Here is a 19,509-nt window from a genome sequence, read left to right on the forward strand (position 1 = left end):
CATGCGAATGTTGAAAGAGAACAGATAGGGCAAACAGCTGATGAATCTGGATGCAGCATGTTAGTGTTGATTGTACTATTTGTGCAGAGCTTCTGTAGGTTTGAAGTGTTTCAGAGTACCATATTGAGGAAGGAAATATATCACCTCTTCATACTATAGGATGCAGCACCTTTTAGCACTGGGGTTGTTGTGATAGCTTTTTAGCAAATCATCCTTATACTTTCTTTGGCCTAACTATCATTTTCTTTTCTTTCTTTCTTTTTTTTTTTGTTCCCAAGAAAGCAGCCAGAATAATCCACAACTTGGAAACTGTACCTCTGTTCCCAGTAATTTTGTTAAATACCCTGTAAGAATTGTCATACACCAGCCCACTGTGATCTCCCTTCCTCAGGTCCTGTTTGCCATCCTCTTTACATTCTGGCCTCACTAGACTGTTTGCTGCTCCTCCTATTCACACAGCATGCTTTGCTTTAGCCATTCTCTATGTTTAAAACAACTAATAAATAGTTCTTAATAAATGATTCTTAACATGTTTGGCCTTAGGAGTTCCTTCTGTTCTTAAACATTCTGAAGATCTATATTAGTGACTTTACTGATGCTGTGACCATGGCCAATAAAGCGTTTCATAGGGTTAGAGTCCATGACGTCAGAGCAAAGTAGACAAGCTGCAAATGTATTGACTAGAACAGAAGCTGCGAGCTCACATCTTTACCCACAAGCAGGAGGTAGAGAACACACTGGTATTGGCAAGAGTCTTGAAACTTCAAAGCCTTCTCCCAATGACACACTTCCTCCAACTAGGCCACACACCCTAATCCTTTCCAAAACAGTTCCAGTTTCACCAACTGGGGACCAAGTCTTCTAACATCTGAGCCTGTAGGGGCCATTGTCATTCAAGCTACCACAGGATCCAAATTCTTTTTCTATATGACTTTCATGTAATAATACTAGATTAAAATTTTAAACTATGGAAATTGTAAATATTTATTTATTTGTAAAAATAGCAAGTCAATTATGTGTTCAGTAATATCTTTTAAAAAAGCATGTTTCAAAAGAAGAATTCAATAACAGTTTCCCTTTTTAAAGAAAAAGGTTGTTGGTAGGGGTGGATGCATGTTATTGATGAAGGATCCAGTTGTGTTAATTCTGTTTACTAACTTATGGATGGGCATGTGTCTTTTATAAGCCAAATTCTGTATGTCAGCCCTTCTGTTATTCTTAGAGGAAAGATGCAGCAAAAGTAAAACTAGTTTTAGAAGATATAGTTTATGTACTGATTCAGTCTTTAGTGATCGAGGAAAAACTAACATTAAAACATCCTAATTCTTTTTAATTTATGACATTTTTAACATATGTACTGCTACTGTTATTTTTAGTTTTGATTTCTGAGTTTTCAACTACTTTTTGTCTAAACATGTCAAACAAGAAAGCCCAAAATAAGTAATTCATGAGCTTTAAACTGCATTCCTTTCTATGTACCATTACATAACCTTCTACTCTCCTACCCTGTTACAAATAATTTTTGTTCATGCTGTGAAGTGCTTCTCATTTAAATGAAAATATAAAATTTTTTGAACTAATAAGAAAAGAAAAATTTATAATGAGGTTGGTAAAGTCTTTGGTAAGAGAAAAATCATTTGTCCATAAAATTATAAAGAACTAAAATGATTCATGCTAATTTTGTTATTGAAACTTCAGCTTCAGTGCCTGACAGGGCTTAGTTGAACTAGAAAGACAATTCACCTATCTCTGTGTATATAGGAAAGCCATAGAGACCTGTGCATGATTTCAGACATCCACGGGTGGGTTGGGATGTATCTTCAACAGAAAAGGAATGAAAATGAAAGCCACTACTGTATCTCCTATCTGAGAGATAAGATTAAGGGAGATGGGAGGTTGCCAGTTAAAAGAATTCAAAATAAGTTGGTAAGAGACTCAGTACTGGTAATGGGGAAAAAGAGCTAATATGTGAGTGATTCCTATGTGAGTGATGCCAGGCATGTTCTTAGCTACTGCATGCGTTCTTACACACCCAACAGTTCTTTCCTGTGTCTGTTTTACAAGTGAAGAAATTTGGATATACAGATAATAGGTAATTTATTCCTACCACGGAGGTTGCAAATAGCATGAGAACTAGGGCTGTCTGGCAGGAATATAGCAGAGATCACAGAACTGATCTTCTGTTTCACAGAATTGAAAACAGCCTTGAGAGCTGTCAAGTGCCTTGCTCCCTTTCACACTGATTAGTTGTAGTTAGATGAAGGATTGAAATAATTACGGTGCTAGAGGGGTTTCTTTTGTCATGTTTTAGCTGGTATTTTCTTTGGGTTTTGCTTGTTTGTTTCAGACAATATTTCATTATGTAGTTGGGGCTGACCTCAAAATCTTCATCCTCCTGCCTCAGCCTTCTGAGAACTGGGATTACAGGTGTGCATTTGGACACACCTGTTGAATTTTGTTTTAGTTGAAATTTTACAGCATTATTCATTACAGTAAAAAGAGATAGAGCTGAGTATGGTGGCACATATCTGTAACCCTACACTGAGGCAGGATATTGAAATTTGAGACAAGGATAGGGGGTCTGTCTTCTGGCTAGCTAACGTGAGACCAGGATAGGCAGTCTATCTTATGGCTAACTAGCATATGCAGGGCCCTGAGTTCAAGTCCCAGCATCTTAAAATAAAACAAGAAAAAGAAGTATGTGCTAGCAGTAGTGGCTTCTTATGGAAAACCTTTCAGAATATTTTTTTTACATTTCCTCTATCTTTGCTGCTCAAGTTTATTCAGCTTATTTGTATTGAGCACATGTAATGAATAAAAAACTAATAATTTATTCGTTAATATGAAGCATGTAGGCTTTTTAGTCTGGATGTCTATATAGCTTAAATATTAAATGAAGATACTATATATATTTTATTGCTTTAACATGTTTTAGTTAATAACCAATTAATAGCAACCATATTCATTTTGATACTCAAATACTTAATCATAATCTTGATATTATGATAGAATATCTTAATATGATAGAATTCTTTATTGTATTAGATTTGGGTCTTAAACTAAGTTTCTACATTTTGCTAAGGAATCTTGATACTAAAGAGAATAATTAAATATTAACTCATTTTTTTTCTTACAGATTTCACCTTGCTTAAACGTCTTATCACGATTGTTGTTTAGCAGTGATCCAGATGTGTTAGCAGATGTTTGCTGGGCCCTTTCTTATCTCTCTGATGGGCCCAATGATAAAATTCAAGTAGTCATTGATTCTGGAGTCTGTCGAAGATTGGTGGAACTTTTGATGTAACTATAATTTACACTTAGTTGTTATGTGATTGTATATTAAGTTTAACAATTAAGATCGTGTTTTTAAACATTTCAAAAATCACCATCTTTAGGAAGAATTAAAAAGTTACTAACTCCACCCTTTAGAGAGTATCTATAATCCTTAAATACTAGTCCTTTAACATATATTCTGAAATACAATGAAATTACTTTATAAATTAATCTCTGTATGAATTAAACTTTTATTTTTTGAAGGAAGGAGCCTTAACTCAGGAATCATTTAGGGAATTTTGTTAGTACCAAAGGTGACATGTGAAATGTTATTAGGAGAGAATAGAGTTACTGCTTTCACAGAACCAGTAATCTAGTTTATTATTCTTTGTAATAATTAATTTGAAACAAAGCTAGGAAATTCACTTAGTGTCTCCATGATGTTTCTCCTACTGGCCAATTATTACTACATTTGTTTATAGTTACAGCTTTTCCATGCAAAGACATTAAAAGAAAATTTCGTTTATAAAGATGTTATACTTCTTTATCCTCCAACCTTCCTTACAGTTGTCTTCATTTTGTTAAAAAGCCATTAATAGCAAACCAGGCATGATAGTTCATGCCTTTAGTCCCAGCACTTAAGGCAGGGGCAGGTGGATCTCTGAGTTTCAGGCATAGCTAGTTCTGGACCACCCAGAACCACATAGTGAGACCTTATCTCAAAGAACCACCAAACAGAAAGCACAACAGATAGAGCTTGGTTAAAGGGTTGATGTTCCAATATGAGAATAGTATCAGCGAAAGCTAGACAGGCACAGTGGTGATTTCTACTTGAGTGGGTAGACAGCAGACCAGAACAAAGTTTAAAGCCAAAAACTCAATTCTTGGTAGCCTCTCTTGTCAGATTATCTTTATGTAGGAAGATGTGAAGTAAAGCAACTGACTTTTAGTCAGAAAATACAAAGGGAAAAAGGCTTTGCTGTTAGATTAGAACTAAATCCCTCAGAGTAAACTCATGGCTTTCAAAATAAGGAGCTGTTTAAGTATGTGTGTGCATATGTATGTTAAGGCTTTGGGGCCATGGACACCTCTCTAAAAATAAGTAAGCACACTAAAGCCACAACTCTTTGTCTCCAAGTATCACTGTTTACTTAAGAAAAGGAGCTTTTCTTAGAGAAATTATTGCATTAGAATGAGGAAAAATTAGATGAACACAGAAAACAATTATCTTGGGAATAAATAACATTCATGTATTATTATAAATTAGTGACTAGCAACAACCCAGAGTCCACTTTACAATATGTAGCTGGGTCAGTAGGCAGATAAGGTATATGGTCAAGATGGTAGTTTTCAAAATGATTATAAAAAATACAAATAAGTACTAATTCAGGTAATGAGCCAACAGATACTAACACTGAAAATGTACATGTATATTTAGAAATATGTGTATACATAAACATAGGCATGCAATAACAATTTGTAAAAAATAGATCATAATTTGAAGAACAGAAGGAAGGAGTATAAGGTAGGGTTTGAAGTGAGAAAAGGGAAGGGAGAAATGTAATTATAATCTCTAAAATAAATTAAATAGGTTAAAGAATGGGATTTTTACGTGATCTCAACTATTTCTTCATCAAATAGTATAGAGGAGGAATTGGAATAGAGACGAAGTGTAACATGATATACAGTCTTAATTAGGACCAGAGTTAAGTACCTAATAATAAGACAGAGTATATACAATATGTCATCTAATAAGATAAACTGAGGTTATATAGCATTTATAATACTGGATTAGATATTTTTTGTTTTTGAAATATTAGTAAGTAAAAATTGAGTAGGATCTCTGGGTGATAGATACAGAAGATTTATGTACTATTTTTCAACTTATATAAATGTTAACTTATTAGTGTATAAGCTCATATTTTTTATTTTTAGGCACAATGACTATAAAGTTGTGTCACCTGCATTAAGAGCAGTTGGTAATATTGTGACTGGTGATGATATTCAAACACAGGTAAGTTCAGAATTTATGACACATTGTTAGCATTATTGTTTCATATCACTTGATTATATGTTCAAGGCCTTATTAGTATAATTATACAGTTGTCTGTGGCAGTAAGCCCAGTTTTCAGCTTCAGTTACCTTATTGGGAATATACTATCATAGAACCCTGTTAGTGCAAATATACCAAGTGTTCTTCTCAGAGGATTCAAAGTCTTTTTAATTTATTCTTCTCTCATACAGTACATCTTGACTGCAGCTTCTCCTCCCTCCACTCCTCCCAGTTCCTCCCCCAGCCGTCTCCATTTCCCCACATACCCCAGAAAAGAGCAGGCCTCCCAGGGGCATCAATTGGACATGGAATGACAAGGTACAATAGGACCAGGCAGAAACCCTCACATTAAGGCTAGGTGAGGCAACTCACTAAGAGGAACAGGGTCGCGAGAACAGGCAAAAGAGTTAGAGACACCCCCACTTCCACTGTCAGGAATCTCCCAAAACACTAAGCCAACAACCATAACATACATGCACAGGACCTAGCACAGACTCATGCAGGTTGTGTGACTGCCACTTCAGTCTCTGAAAAATTACCATGAGCCCTGCTTAGTTGAGTCTCTAGGCCTTTGGGGCCTGGTGTGCTCAATTCCCGTGGCTCCCACAGTTCCTCCTCTTCTGCAGGACAAGCTCCAAGGGAAGTGACCGGATGGAGACCTCAAACCTGGGCTATCTCATTCAGAATCTTAACTAGTTAGAAGTCATTGAAATAAAGCCGGGTGCCCAGCTAACTAAATCAATAGAGCTTGAGACTTAAAACAAACTAACAAGGAAATGAATGTGCTATGATCAATCCAGTAAGTGCTGTTGAGGATTAGTGGAAAAGTTGAGTGTGATGAGAAATCTGTAGTTTCTGTAGACAGGTGGAACTAAATAAGTAGAGTAGCACTTCAGTAGAGGAGAAAGGCAGATACCCTGAGGTATGTTTAAGAACCATTAAATTTGAATAGGAGCTGTCGTTTATTATACATAGGTTATAGACTATGAAGCCAAAGGAAAGATAACAAGGAAATGGTTCCAGAATTGGTGATTAACTTGTTTACACATGCCTGTTTTTGGAGAATGGTAAGAGGTTAAGATTGACTCCAGATTTGGGCTAGACTTCTATTTTGAGAGTAATCATTAGCAGTCAGTCCATAATACCCATTTTAATGGTAGCTCTCTATTCTGGGATACACTGCACTTACCAGCAAAATTTTCAAGGTCCTAATGCTGCATACCTTCTACCCTTAGTAAATCAAAAAGCATTGTGGATGATTGTGAATATAGGACAAAGCAGACAGTACTTAAGTCAGTTGATTTTTGTCTGAGACAGGGTCTCATTAGTAACTCTGACTGGCTTTGAACTTAAACCTGCTCATCTCTGCTTTTTTAATACTGGGATTAAAGGCATTAGCCACACACCTAATTAGATAATATTTCATTATAAAAGCCAAATTATGAAAGCAGAAAAATTTATTCTGTACTTGAAATTTTTTTGTGATGCTATAGAAACCTGTTGGGGAAAGAATATCATTCAGTAATTTGTTTTGAAAATGAGGTTAAATCCTGTCTTCCATCACTAAATCTTTCTTTGAGTAATTTTCTACATTGAACTTTGCAGACATTTCTATGGGTATGACCAGAAATCCTAACCGTTTCAAATCTTTCCTACTTGGTAATAGTCTTCAAAGCATAATCTGTGCTGATAATGCTGGAGCTTTGTTACTTTAATTTGTGTATTTGAAGGCCATGTCTCTGACTCCCACTCTGGTGGAGAACTGCACTAGCTCTAGGGAAGCTTTGCAAAAAGCAAGGTGGAAAGGTTAACAGTTGCCTAATTTTTACCTTGAAAGTAATTTATTTCTTTGTTTTCAGATTGATTTCTGTACTTCTAAGTAATTCATAAGATTTTTGCATTTATACTAAAACCCTTTTTGTTTTCTGTCTTACCCAATTTAGGTCATTTTGAACTGTTCTGCATTGCCCTGCCTCTTACACTTGTTGGGTAGTCCAAAGGAGTCAATTAGAAAGGAAGCCTGCTGGACCATTTCTAACATCACTGCAGGAAACAGAGCTCAGATCCAGGTAAGTGCCTTGCAGAGTTGAGATGACAATAGGAAGGTCTAAGCTGAGATACCCGGCATTCAACATGACCTTTTCTTCTCTAAATAATAGCATTTGTGTTTAGTATTCTAGTGAGGAATACCAATTACGTCTATAAAAGTATCTGAACCATAAAGTTAGTCTAGAGAAATGAATGGTTTCTGCTGAGCACTGTAGTTCCCACCTGTAATCCTGGTACTTAAGAAGCTGAAGCAGAAGGAAAGTATGATTTTGAGGCCAAATGGGCTATATAGGGACACCTTGTCTGGGAAGAAGAAAAGATTTTTTCTTTTTGAAAAAAAAAAAGTGTCCCATCAGGTTTAAATTGAGAGAGATTCAGGATGATGATTTTGGGGCCAGAATGGACTGTATGGGGAGACCCAGTCTGGGCAGAGGATTAAATGTTAGGAATCATCTTTCTGTTGGCTTTCAGTGTTTATTAGGTCTGTCAACTTTTTTTTTTTTTAATTGAGAAAAGGAGAAAAAAAAAAAACAAGTTTCCACCTCCTCCCAGCCTCCCATTTCCCTCCCCCTCCTCCCACCTTTCTCCCCCTCCCCCCACTCCTTTCCCCCTCCCTCTCCAGTCCAAAGAGCAGTCAGGGTTTCCTCCCCCCTCCGTCCATATCTAGGAAGGTGAACATCCAAACTGGCTAGGCTCCCACAAAGCCAGCACATTACGTAGGATCAAAACCCCGTGCCATTGTCCTTGGCTTCTCATCAGCCCTCATTGTTCGCCATGTTCAGAGAGTCCAGTTTTATCCCATGCTTTTTTAGTCACAGTCCAGCTGGCCTTGGTGAGCTCCCAATAGATCAGCTCCACTGTCTCAGTGGGTGGGTGCACCCCTCGTGGTCCCGACTTCTTTGCTCATGTTCTCCCTCCTTCTGCTCCTCATTGGGACCTTGGGAGTCCCCAGTTAGTTCCTTGGGCAGCTGAGGATAGGGAACCTGAAATGACCCTATCCTAGAGCAATACTGATGAATATCTTGCATATCATCATAGAACCTTCATCTGGTGATGGATGGAGATAGAGACAGAGACCCACACTGGAGCTCTGTCAACTTTTTTGAGCCAAAGAACACCCACTTGGTTAGTCACATGCCTACGGTTTATCACCTTTGATGTTTATATTTTACTGACACAGTCTCCATTCTTTACAAAAGCTCATTTCTTTTTTCAGAAAAAAAAAGCAGTTAAAGTGTTGACAGATTATAAACAGAATCTTTTGAAAATGTCTTACATTTTAAAATTTTAAAAAATTGTGTGTGGGGCTGGAGAGATGGCTCAGTGGTTAGGAGCACTGATTGCTCTTCCAGAGGACCCGGGGTTCAGTTTCCAGCACCCACATGGCAGCTCACAGCTGTCTGAGAGTCCAGTCCCAGGGGATCTAACACCTTTACGCCAATGCACATAAAATAAAGTTAAATTTTTAAAAAAAGTTGTTTGTGTGTGCACCTGAGTGAGTTTATGTAAAGCACCATGTGTACAGGTTCCTGTGGTAGCCAGGGTGTCAGATCCCCTGGAACTGAAGGCACAGGTCATCAGGAGTCCCCTGGTGTCTTTGCTGTGACCCAAACCCATGTCCTCTGTAAAAGGCAAACCCATAACTGCTGAGCCATCCTCCAGCTGCTCTCAGATTTTAAAGCCTCTTTACTTCAGTACTCCATGTGACAGTAGTTCTGAAACAGTATTTGCATTAATTTTGTGGGATTATTTTTCTTCTTAGGCTGTCATAGATGCAAGTATTTTCCCTGTTTTGATTGAGGTTCTCCAGAAAGCGGAATTTCGTACCAGAAAAGAAGCAGCATGGGCTATAACTAATGCCACATCGGGAGGCACTCCAGAGCAAATAAGGTGGACTTAGATTCTTTAACACTGTCTTTTAATATGAATCAGACAATTTGAAATAAACTTTTTTTATTGATTGATGAAACTAACATTTTTAGGTCTGTTTGACATGCATTAACAGGAAATGACAGCATTTGTTGTATCTTTTTATTTGGTTTCTTTTATTATTTTGCTTAAGTGAAAGTTAACCCATCTTCCTCGGTAGAGATTAGAACTTTGAATGGAAGAATTTGTTGATTTGCAGAATAAACTGTCATAGGTATTAGATTTGTTTCAAGCATTAAAACCACAAAATTAACTTCATTATATAGAAGTAACAAATATGAATGTCAGCATGTTTAAAGTAAAATTAAAATACGCATTTGTTTAATGGTCTTCTCTCTTTATTGGTTGTTGTCTTGCAGTAGATAGTGTAATACTTTTATGCACTATTTGTCCTTGTCCTCCTGTACTGTGTTAATAATCTATGCCTTTTATTATATATATTACTGACAGCATTCAGAATTGGTCCATGACTTTAAGTAAGCCTGGCCAAATACTGATCAAGTCCTCATCCTTTGGTAAACTTGTGAGAGGATCAATTTTGACAGAATCATTTAACCTTTCTAGTCCAGTTTTTTCTTGCTAATGAATTCAGTAACTGTATCAAAAGTGAAATGTATGCACTTGGAATGCTCAGGACAGTGCTTAATGAATATTAGGTTCTCAGTTAGAATAAGGTACTGCTGTCTTTTGTAATTGTCATTTCAAATATTGATTCCAGTCTCTTTGTATCATGTGTCTTCAATCTTTTTGACTTGTATAGCAAAGATAGACTTTGTACCTCAGATAAATTTGACTTCTCTATATAACCCTCTCATTTTAAGAATTCTTCCATAAAACTCGAAGTCACTATTTAAGAAATATTTTCTAACAAATATGTAACTCTTAAAACTTTATAAAGTAAGACAAATTATGATGTTATGTTAATGAATCAAAGGATTTTAAGTCCACCAGGGGTTAGATCATTATCTTGTTTGTTTTTGGTTTTTAGAGACAAGTTCTCACTGTTGTATGCCTTTTTCAATGCCATACATTTTCCCACAAAAGCTGTATAATATTTGAAAATATATGTATACACACACACACACACACACACACACACACACTCCTTTTTCAAAGGAGCAGAAACTTCTATAAAATACTTCCTGTTGGGAAAGTGGGGTAGAGAGCTCAAAGGCACATAACTAACTAAAAATGGAATTAGAATTTGAAACCATGCAATCTGGCTTCAAAGCCTGTTTTTGCCCTTTGTGTTTCATTTATATTAGAGGAAGTGGAAAGTAGGAAATAGTAATGCATTAGGCAATTATGGGCTACTTCAGTAAACAGTACTGGTTCACATTTACCAGGTAGCCTGTTTTCTTCTTTCGATCCTTTGAATTTCTGAAATACAGTGTATGTTTCAGAGCATTGACTGTGATTGCTGTTGTAAGAAATCTTTTGATTTAATTTGGTGTTTCCTTTCCTTCTCATTTGTACCTTCCCAACGAATAAACCAAGGAGGAGGGAGGGAAGGAAAGAGAGAACACATTTCACTTTTAAAAAAGAATGGGTGGAACCTACTATTTCTAACCCTCCTTAGCAAAATCATCCAAGTGCTGGTCTGTGTGTATACATTTTGTAGTATTTGTAATTCTATTATTGCTAAGTACGTGAAACTGGATAACAGGAGAAAAAGGGTTGCAGATTGCAATGTAAATAAAATACTTTCTGCATTTAAGCCAGATATAGAGACATACCCCTGTAATCCCAGCGCTCAGGAGGCAGAGGCAGAGGCAGTCAAATCTGTGAGTTCAAGGCCAGCCTGACCTACATAGCAAGTTCCAGGCTAGCAAGGGCTACATAGTGAAACCCTAACTCAAAAAAGAACAGCAACAAGTGTGTATAAAAACACTTTTATTATTGGTTATATAACATTTCATTCTGGTTTTGTTTTATTATGATTTGCATTGTTTAAACCCTCCTCCCCCATTTCTCTTTAAAATTTTGGTGAAGGTATTTAGTAACCTTGGGCTGCATTAAACCACTTTGTGACCTTTTGACTGTCATGGACTCCAAAATAGTTCAAGTGGCTTTGAATGGACTTGAAAATATTTTACGTCTTGGAGAACAAGAATCTAAGCAGAATGGAATGAGTGTCAATCCATACTGTTCTCTCATTGAAGAAGCATATGGTAAGCAGGCAGTTGAAAGTTTGTAGTTATAGTTAATTCATAATGACCTGCCCTAAAAGGCCTCTCCCCCTTCTGCACCTCCACCCTCCCCATTCCATCAGTTTTCTTCATTATAAATGCAGTATAATATTTAAAAATAATTGCCCATGACTCATTGCAGCAATTCATCTTCATCGTTTACTTTTCTTTTTACAATTTAACTTTTCTTGTATACCTTCCTTTTTATATTTTTGAACAAGTACTTTAAATTGATTTAAGTAGTGTGTGTTGTACATTTCTCCATGATTGAATAGATGTATAAGGTATCAAATAGATGTGTAAGTATAGTTTAAGTAATATTTTAGCAGTTTTAGCTACATGCTTATAATTGATCATTAGTTTCTAAATTGTTTAGTGCTTTATATAAGCCAAAATAATATTTTTGTGTGAAATTTTATTTCTTCTGTTTACTGGTAGCAGTTTTGGGCTTGGTTTGGGATTTTTTTTTAATAATAACTGTCAGCTGTGTAGCTGAGACAGGCATAGAACTCACTAGATAGCCCAAGGTTGGCATCCACCTCAGTTTCCAGCATTTGCATTCCTGAAAATTCATCTGGGCATAATGGTCCATGCCTCCTGGGTGCTGGGTTTAAAGTTATGTGTCAGTCACTACCATCTGGCAAAAATTAATTTTTGTTGGTCAGATTTTTCTCTCCTTCCCTTCTCCTTCCCTCCCCTTTGGTTGGGGGAAGGGGAGCAACAGCTTCTGCCTGTACAGTCCTTGCTATCCTAGAACTTGCTGTGTAGACCAGCTAATTAATCACAGAGAGCCTCCTGCTTCTCTCTCCCAAGTGCTGGGATTAGAGATGTACAGCACCAAACTTATCTTAGTCAATCTTTTTTGTCTTCTTAAGAAATTTAACTCCCAATAGAGTTGAACCTAAATTGAATTTTAAAAGATTTATTATAGGAATATTTACTGTTCTCTATTAAGTCTCAATTTTTTTTGTATATTGAAGCTTTTACTTAAGATTCTTAAATGAAGCCTGAGGTATATTAACCTTATTTCAAAATATATAAGATATCTGTGGCTCCCCATGGCTTGCTCAACCTGCTTTCTTATATTGGCACCACCCACAATGGATGGGCCCTCCTCCATCAATCACTAATTAAGAAAATGCCCAGAAGCTTGCCCACAGCCTGATCTTATGGAGGCATTTTCTCAGTTGTAGTTCTCCTTTCCCAGATATATTTAGGTTGTGTCATGTTGACAAAATCCAGCCAGCACACTGTGCTAGTTTAGGACCCAGATTCTGTTCCAGTAACCACATGGGCAGGTCACAACCTCCTGTTTCAGGTGATCCATAGATTCAGACTTTTTTAGGTTCCTGCATGCACGTAAGTTCAAGCTTGCTGACACATATACACATAAATAAAAAATAAAGTTAAAAATCAGTATTTCCTTATGAACAGTCTTTTTAATCCCAGATTATACTGGAGTTTGGGGGTGTTCTGTGTTTGTGTACGGAGACGGGGGCTGCTTTGCTTATTCCTTACTATACAATATCCAGTGTCAGGTCTTCTTTAAAGAGAGTTTTTATTATTAGTGTGCGTTTGTGGACATGAGCTCCACAGTGCACATGTGAGTGTCAGAGGAGAGCTTTGTGGCATCAGCTCTCGCCTTCCACTTCCTGGGGGCTGCCAGGTGCCCTTACCTGCTGAGTCATCTAGTTGGCCCAATGTAATTTGTCTTTGAATGAAAAATATTCTAGCATTACTCAAATCTGTGTAGAATTTTTTTCCTGAAAGCAATAAAATAGGATGCTATACATTTCTCTCATTCTTTCAGAATGAATTTTTTTTCAAGGTTCATTTATAGGTTGTACTTTGGGGACATTCTGTAACTATATATGATATTTTGTTGTGAAGTGTCATGGAGTCAAATATAGTTTGCATGTGTTTCGTACTGAAACCCTCTAGTTCAAAATGGTTTACTTTGTTTATTTGCTTTGTTTCTCTTTTGGTTTTTCATTGTTTAGCATTGTTCTTGAAAGGGTCTGTGGAGTTAGTCTAAAACTAGACTTCTGTAACTCAAGTGCAGATAATGGAACTTGTTGTCTTAGTCAAGAACACAGAGCAGCAGGCTGGCTAGAGCTGTAATCTTCCTTCCTAGCGGGTGCCTGTCTTCACGTTGTACTTCCCTGTACTTTCCCCCCTGTTTACTTATTTATGTATTCTTAGTTAGAAAGGCTGGATCTCATTAGCCTGGGCTGTCCTGGAGCTCTTTGTGTAGTCAAGGATGATCTTGAACTTTTGTCTATGAAGTGCTAGGATTTCAGGCATGTCCCACTTGCCTGGTTTTATGCAATAATGGTGTTTGAATCTATGGTTTCCTGTGTGCGAGTCAAGCATTCTTACCAAGTGAACTACATCCCTAGGTTCCTATACTCGTCATTCTTAAAGAATATGGCTTAAGTGTAAACTCATTGATTTGTGCAAAAAATAAATTGAAAAACTTCTGAAGTGAATGGATGCTATTGTTTTGTTATTTTCATATAATATATACCGAAGCCCTAATAATAATTTGTTTCTTGTATGTGTTCTTTCTGTGATAGGCTTGGATAAAATTGAGTTTCTGCAAAGTCATGAAAATCAGGAAGTTTATCAAAAGGCTTTTGATCTGATTGAACACTATTTTGGTGTAGAAGATGATGATCCCAGCATTGTACCTACAGTGGATGAAAGCCAGCAACAGTTTGTATTTCAGCAGCAGGAGGCACCAATGGAAGGATTTCAGCTCTAACGGGTGGTGAAGAAAATGACTAAAGTGGCTAGCTTCTGATTTCTTTTTCACATTACGAGTATTGGTAGAAATATTTTTATGTAATATGGAAAAGAAAAAATACGATGCACTTTTAAAAAGCAAAAATGAAACAAAAGTTTCCATTCAGATGCACCCCTTTTAAAATAGATTTCTGTTTGTTGTTTTGGTTGTTCATTTTGATGTAGCTATATTTGTCTTCTGTTGTTTGAACTTTTATAGCTATTTGTGAATATACATTCATTATGCAATTATTTCACTCAAGCTTGAAAAGGAGGGCTTAGTGTTATATAATGGTTCTGAACTTTTCAAGTATTCTTGAAAACTGCACAATAGCAGTGTTGTGAATATTGATAATTGCATTTTGGCAGGAAGTCTGGCAGTGCCCAGGCTTTACTAAATCTACCTCTGTCTTGAAGCAAACATAAAAGCAAAAATAGCTTCAGAAGCACGAAGTCATATAAGAGCTGAATTAAAATATGATAATCTTTATTACTTTAGATTATAAATCACTGTGCTATATGTTATACTCCAAACAATTGCAACAGAAAGCATACAGAATTTATTTATAAAACAGAAGAAATAGTGTGCTGATTGTTCAAAATCAGTGGCAGATATGAAGAGAGAAGCTGTTTGTGTTGATCACATTGTATACCTAAAAAACACTTAAATATCTGTGTTGTTCACGTAAAATACTACTAGTCTAGTATATTTTATATTTTATCCAGATATGCTATCCCTTTTGGAATAGTGTTTATCCTCACTCTTTATTTTAAAGAGGATCATAACAGAGGTGATCACGAGTCTAAAGTAGCTACTTAATTAAAAATGTAATTGTTTCCTCTGAGCTTTCAGAAAATTTTGAAACATTTTATTCTTTGTATAGTTGTGAACTTGAGTACTTGAATGACAAGGTTATATACTAAATTTTGTTAAATGCATTTAATGTTTCGACTAAATGAGGATAGTAATGAAAACTAAGGATGGTTTAATGTGTAGAAGTCCACATTAGGAATATTTCCTTTTAGTAATGCCCAGCAGGTGATGCTGCTGCTTATTATGAACTGTGTGCTGATGACCTTTGTATCAGATCGGCCAGTCTGAATATGTGTTTATGAGTTAACAGCAAGCGATCTCTTGGAATATGAAAGGCTAAAAGATTTTGATAGAAAATTTCTATTTATTTACCTACATGTGTATTATGCCCATAGAACTGTGCTTGGTAGAATTTTCTAAGAGGATGTGGGATTGTTGAACTCAGTCTTTGGATTTATAGTTATATGCAGGTTATGGATATATCCAGCTATAAACTTAAGAATACTTATGTAAAACCTAATTTAAAGCGCTTTTAAGATGGGGACTAAAACAATTTTGATATGATTCATGGTCTAGTCTGTAAAATATTACATTTATGATAGCTTCTGTAATGTTTCTTCTGGAAATCAGAGGCATGTGGCATAGGAATGTGTATATGGGAGTACTTTTAAATAGTAGGACACTTTGTAAGCTATATATCATGAATCTAAGCTTTAGCAAGACACTTAAGCCCTACAGCCATGAAATCTAGGTTTAAATAGTTTCCATCCATAGGGCTGACTGTAACTGTTGGTCTTTTTATACTATTAAGTAGAAGATTGTGTCTGTGCCCTTTTTATTATAATGGAAGTTACAGAGTTAAGTATAAAAAGTTTTCTTTTTACATTATATACATTCAAAGAAACAGGGTAGTGATATAAAGATTACCAAGCTGATGGGTAAATTTATCACATAAACACTGTTTTATGGTGCCGATGTTTATAAGTGTATGGTGACAGGGTATTCAGTTCTTTGTAATCAGTTAGTTGAACTTGTTGATGCAGCATACTTCAAACCTAGCCAGCTGTGCCTGCTTTGACAACCCAGTAGTCACTATAACAAATCTCTAAGCCAAATCTTCCAAAAAATAGCTCTTACAGAAGAAACTTGTGTGTGTGTGTATGTGTGTACATGCATATACATACATGGAAACATACACACAAATACATATAATGTTTGCAGATACATAGAATGAATGACCTATCAAAGGAGATTTTAGATTATGCCAGTGGGACAAATGTATTTCTAAGCACAGAACTTGAACATACTTTAAACATTTAAATATACATTTAATTTATTGGATCTGCATCTTGCATAATTGATTAGATTTGAATGAATGGTACTTGGTACCACTTTAAGTCTAATTCTTTTTTGTTGAACCAAGTCTAAGAGATAGCTTTGTAGGTGCACCATGTAAAATGCCCCCAAATTTGTTTTCATTATCATAATATCGTCCCTCGTGACACAACTTGATAGGTTGCTTTTCTAAGATGTATGACACTTCTATAAAAGTACTGTGCCAAATAAAATAAAACGTGTTTTAGGGAATTCTTATGATATTAATGCAGATACCAAGAAAAATGCTTGAAAGAGTCCATTTAATTAAATTGGTCCTTTTAGTTAAATTTACTTGAACTTGAATTTCTACTGGTTGAACTATGCAATCATGCTTACTTGTTTGATAACTACTTGATGCACTGTCCTCGGTTCTTACTGTTCATTTAGTTGTTTTTACTCTAAGTTTTAATTTGAAAGTTTATTCTAGCCTAATTTTTAGTGTCATTTGTCACTTATTGGTAGCACCAAAACCAGGGTATTTTTTGTTTTGCTTTTTGTTTTTAAAGTATATCTGCTGGCACAGAAATAGCTTCTCATTTGGTTCCTGAAATCTGTTTGCAGTTAAAGATTGACTCAGTGGGTGCAGAACTAAAGAAGAATTTATTACCTCCACTTTTATAGTTTTTCTTCTTTATTAAGGAGTATTATGGAAAAAGTAAGCTTAAAAAAGTCTGTGGATTTTTGTTACTGTTCGAAATTCAGCAATCTACTTGTTGCTTAATTTGATACTGTGAAATAAAATGAACTTCTTCTATTCCTTTCAGTACATAGCACTGATGTTTTCTGAAATGTGACATGCTATTAAGTAGCCCGGATAGTAGGGCTCTAAAAGGTTGTTGTCCCCTGATTGGGAAGTGAGATGAGATGAGATGAGGAGATTCTCACCAAACTAAATGAACAAACATTTGAGCATTATGCAATATTATGAAATGTTACACACTACTAAACACAATAAAATACTGTTTTGCAGTTGCATTTATACATGTGTTTATTTTAATTTTTATTGCTGAGATTGTATGTTCCCAATGGAATAAAAACAGATGCAACCATCAGTTAACAGTCTGTCCATTTCTATAAAATAAGAAACATAAAAAGTAGTTCATTCAAAACTAGCTCAGAACCGCGAGGGGTGCACCCACACACTGAGACAATGGGGATGTTCTATCGGGAACTCACCAAGGCCAGCTGGCCTGGGTCTGAAAAAGCATGGGATAAATCCGGACTAGCTGAACATAGAGGACAATGAGGAATACTGAGAACTCAGGAACAATCGCAGTGGGTTTTTGATCCTACTGCACGTACTGGCTTTGGGGGAGCCTAGGCAGTTTGGATGCTCACCTTTGGAGACCTGGATAGAGGTGGGCGGTCCTTGGGCTTCCCACTGGTCAGGGAACCCTGATTGCTCTTCGAGCAGATGAGGGAGGGTGACTTGATCGGGGGAGGGGGAGGGAAATGGGAGGCGGTTGAGGGGAGGCGGCAGAAATCCTTAATAAATAAATAAATTAATTAAAAAAAAACTAGTTAGAAAAAGAGAAAAAAGGGGACCTCTTCCCCCAAAAATAGAACAAGTAGCAGGATGCTAGACATAAATCAGTTCTGTCAGTTATCACAGTGATTTTCATGAGATGTTTAGTGCATAAGCATAGTAGGTCGCTATACTAAACACATTTCTACTGCCAGGGAAAAGCGCCATGGTCCAGTCAACTTCCAGGGGGATTGGAGACCTCAACACCAGTCTTTTGAAGCCTCAGAATTCACCCCAGTGACACACTTCCTCCAGCAAGGCCATATCTCCTATGCTTCCTAAACAGAAACCAACTAGGGACCAAGTACTTAAATGCCAGAATGACATTAGACATCTCATTTAAACCACTGCAGTAGTGTAAATCTCACAGAAGACTATTGAAAATGGAAACATTGTCAAGCAAAGTGATCAAGCCCCACGAGGCAGTTTTACTTCTTTTGTTTGTTTGTTTTTGTTTTTTATTTGTTGTTTTTTAGAAAGTTGCACACTTCCAGATTGGTCTTACTCATTTTACTCCCATCAGTAGTATATACAGGCTCTCTTTTGCACATCCTAAACGGCATTTGCTATCTTGTTTTCTGTTTGCTAATAGTCATTCTAATGAAGGAGATAGTATTTCATTTTGTTTTGATGTGTGTGTGTCTGATGGCTAATGAAGTTGAGCCCTTCTGGTACATATCCCAAAGCAATGAAACTGCTACAGCAAAAAGATAAGTGCACCTTGGGTTGTTATCGTAGCACTGATGAACAGCTAAGATATGAAACAGCCTACAAGTTACATGGGCAAAAAAAAAAAAATTGATTTTTATTTTTTTTCTTTCTTTTTTTTTTATAAAAAAAATTGTAAAGCAGTTGCTGCTGGGCAGTGCTGGTCTGAGCATCTCCCATAGCCTGTGAATTACAAGGGGATGGGCCCAGTCACTGGTGAGTTCCAAGGATTGTTTTCCCTTATTTGCCCTCTCTGGGGGTTGTTTTGCTGGTCTTGGGTAGTAACTACAGCTGCCCAATTTATCTGAAGACAGAAGAGAATGCTGCCTCTGTGAAACCATGTCCCCTTATGCCTACCTACTATGATTGGCATAAGGGGACAGAGCTCTGCCTGTCTTGGCTTTTAACTCAGATTTCAGGGGTTCCCTGCCTAGCTGGCTGTCTTTAAACTCTGTAGGAAGGCAAATAGGGCAGTCATAGGTTCCTTTGATTTTGCAAATGACTGCTCGTTCACATTTTTCTCTGACATTTTATGCTAGAGTTCAAATTGAGTCCTTGTTCCTCCATTTTGGCAGGAAATGGCACCAGTCCACCATGTTCTCTTCACAGCTGGAAAGGAGGCTTCTGCCTCACTTGCAGTTATATACTTTTCTCTTGCATCTTGTCTTTTATCTCATTTTTTTCTGAGATATTTGGTTACATTGATTTGTCTGGTTTCATTTAATGAAGTTTCTGCCTTTAATTTTTTAGTTTCTAGGTTTGGAAGTGTTGTTTGGTGTTTTTTTGGTTTTGGTTTGTTTCTGAGGTT

General features: G+C 36.5%; 1 protein-coding gene across 2 annotated transcripts in view; it reads left to right on the top strand.

The window, feature by feature from the left end:
- The window catches only part of Kpna5 (karyopherin subunit alpha 5), a 46,957-nt gene extending 29,437 nt beyond the window's left edge, over window positions 1-17,520 (top strand). For both annotated transcript variants that reach the window (XM_075945772.1, XM_075945764.1), the window contains 6 exons: window positions 3,137-3,300; window positions 5,209-5,287; window positions 7,270-7,395; window positions 9,138-9,265; window positions 11,297-11,475; window positions 14,070-17,520. In XM_075945772.1, coding sequence (XP_075801887.1) covers window positions 3,137-3,300; window positions 5,209-5,287; window positions 7,270-7,395; window positions 9,138-9,265; window positions 11,297-11,475; window positions 14,070-14,257 — 864 coding nt within the window. In that variant the 3' untranslated portion in view covers window positions 14,258-17,520. The remainder of the gene's footprint in view (window positions 1-3,136; window positions 3,301-5,208; window positions 5,288-7,269; window positions 7,396-9,137; window positions 9,266-11,296; window positions 11,476-14,069) is intronic.
- Window positions 17,521-19,509: the final 1,989 nt, after the last annotated feature.

Source organism: Microtus pennsylvanicus, chromosome 1 (genome assembly GCF_037038515.1).
Source record: "Microtus pennsylvanicus isolate mMicPen1 chromosome 1, mMicPen1.hap1, whole genome shotgun sequence".
Lineage (NCBI taxonomy): Eukaryota > Metazoa > Chordata > Mammalia > Rodentia > Cricetidae > Microtus > Microtus pennsylvanicus.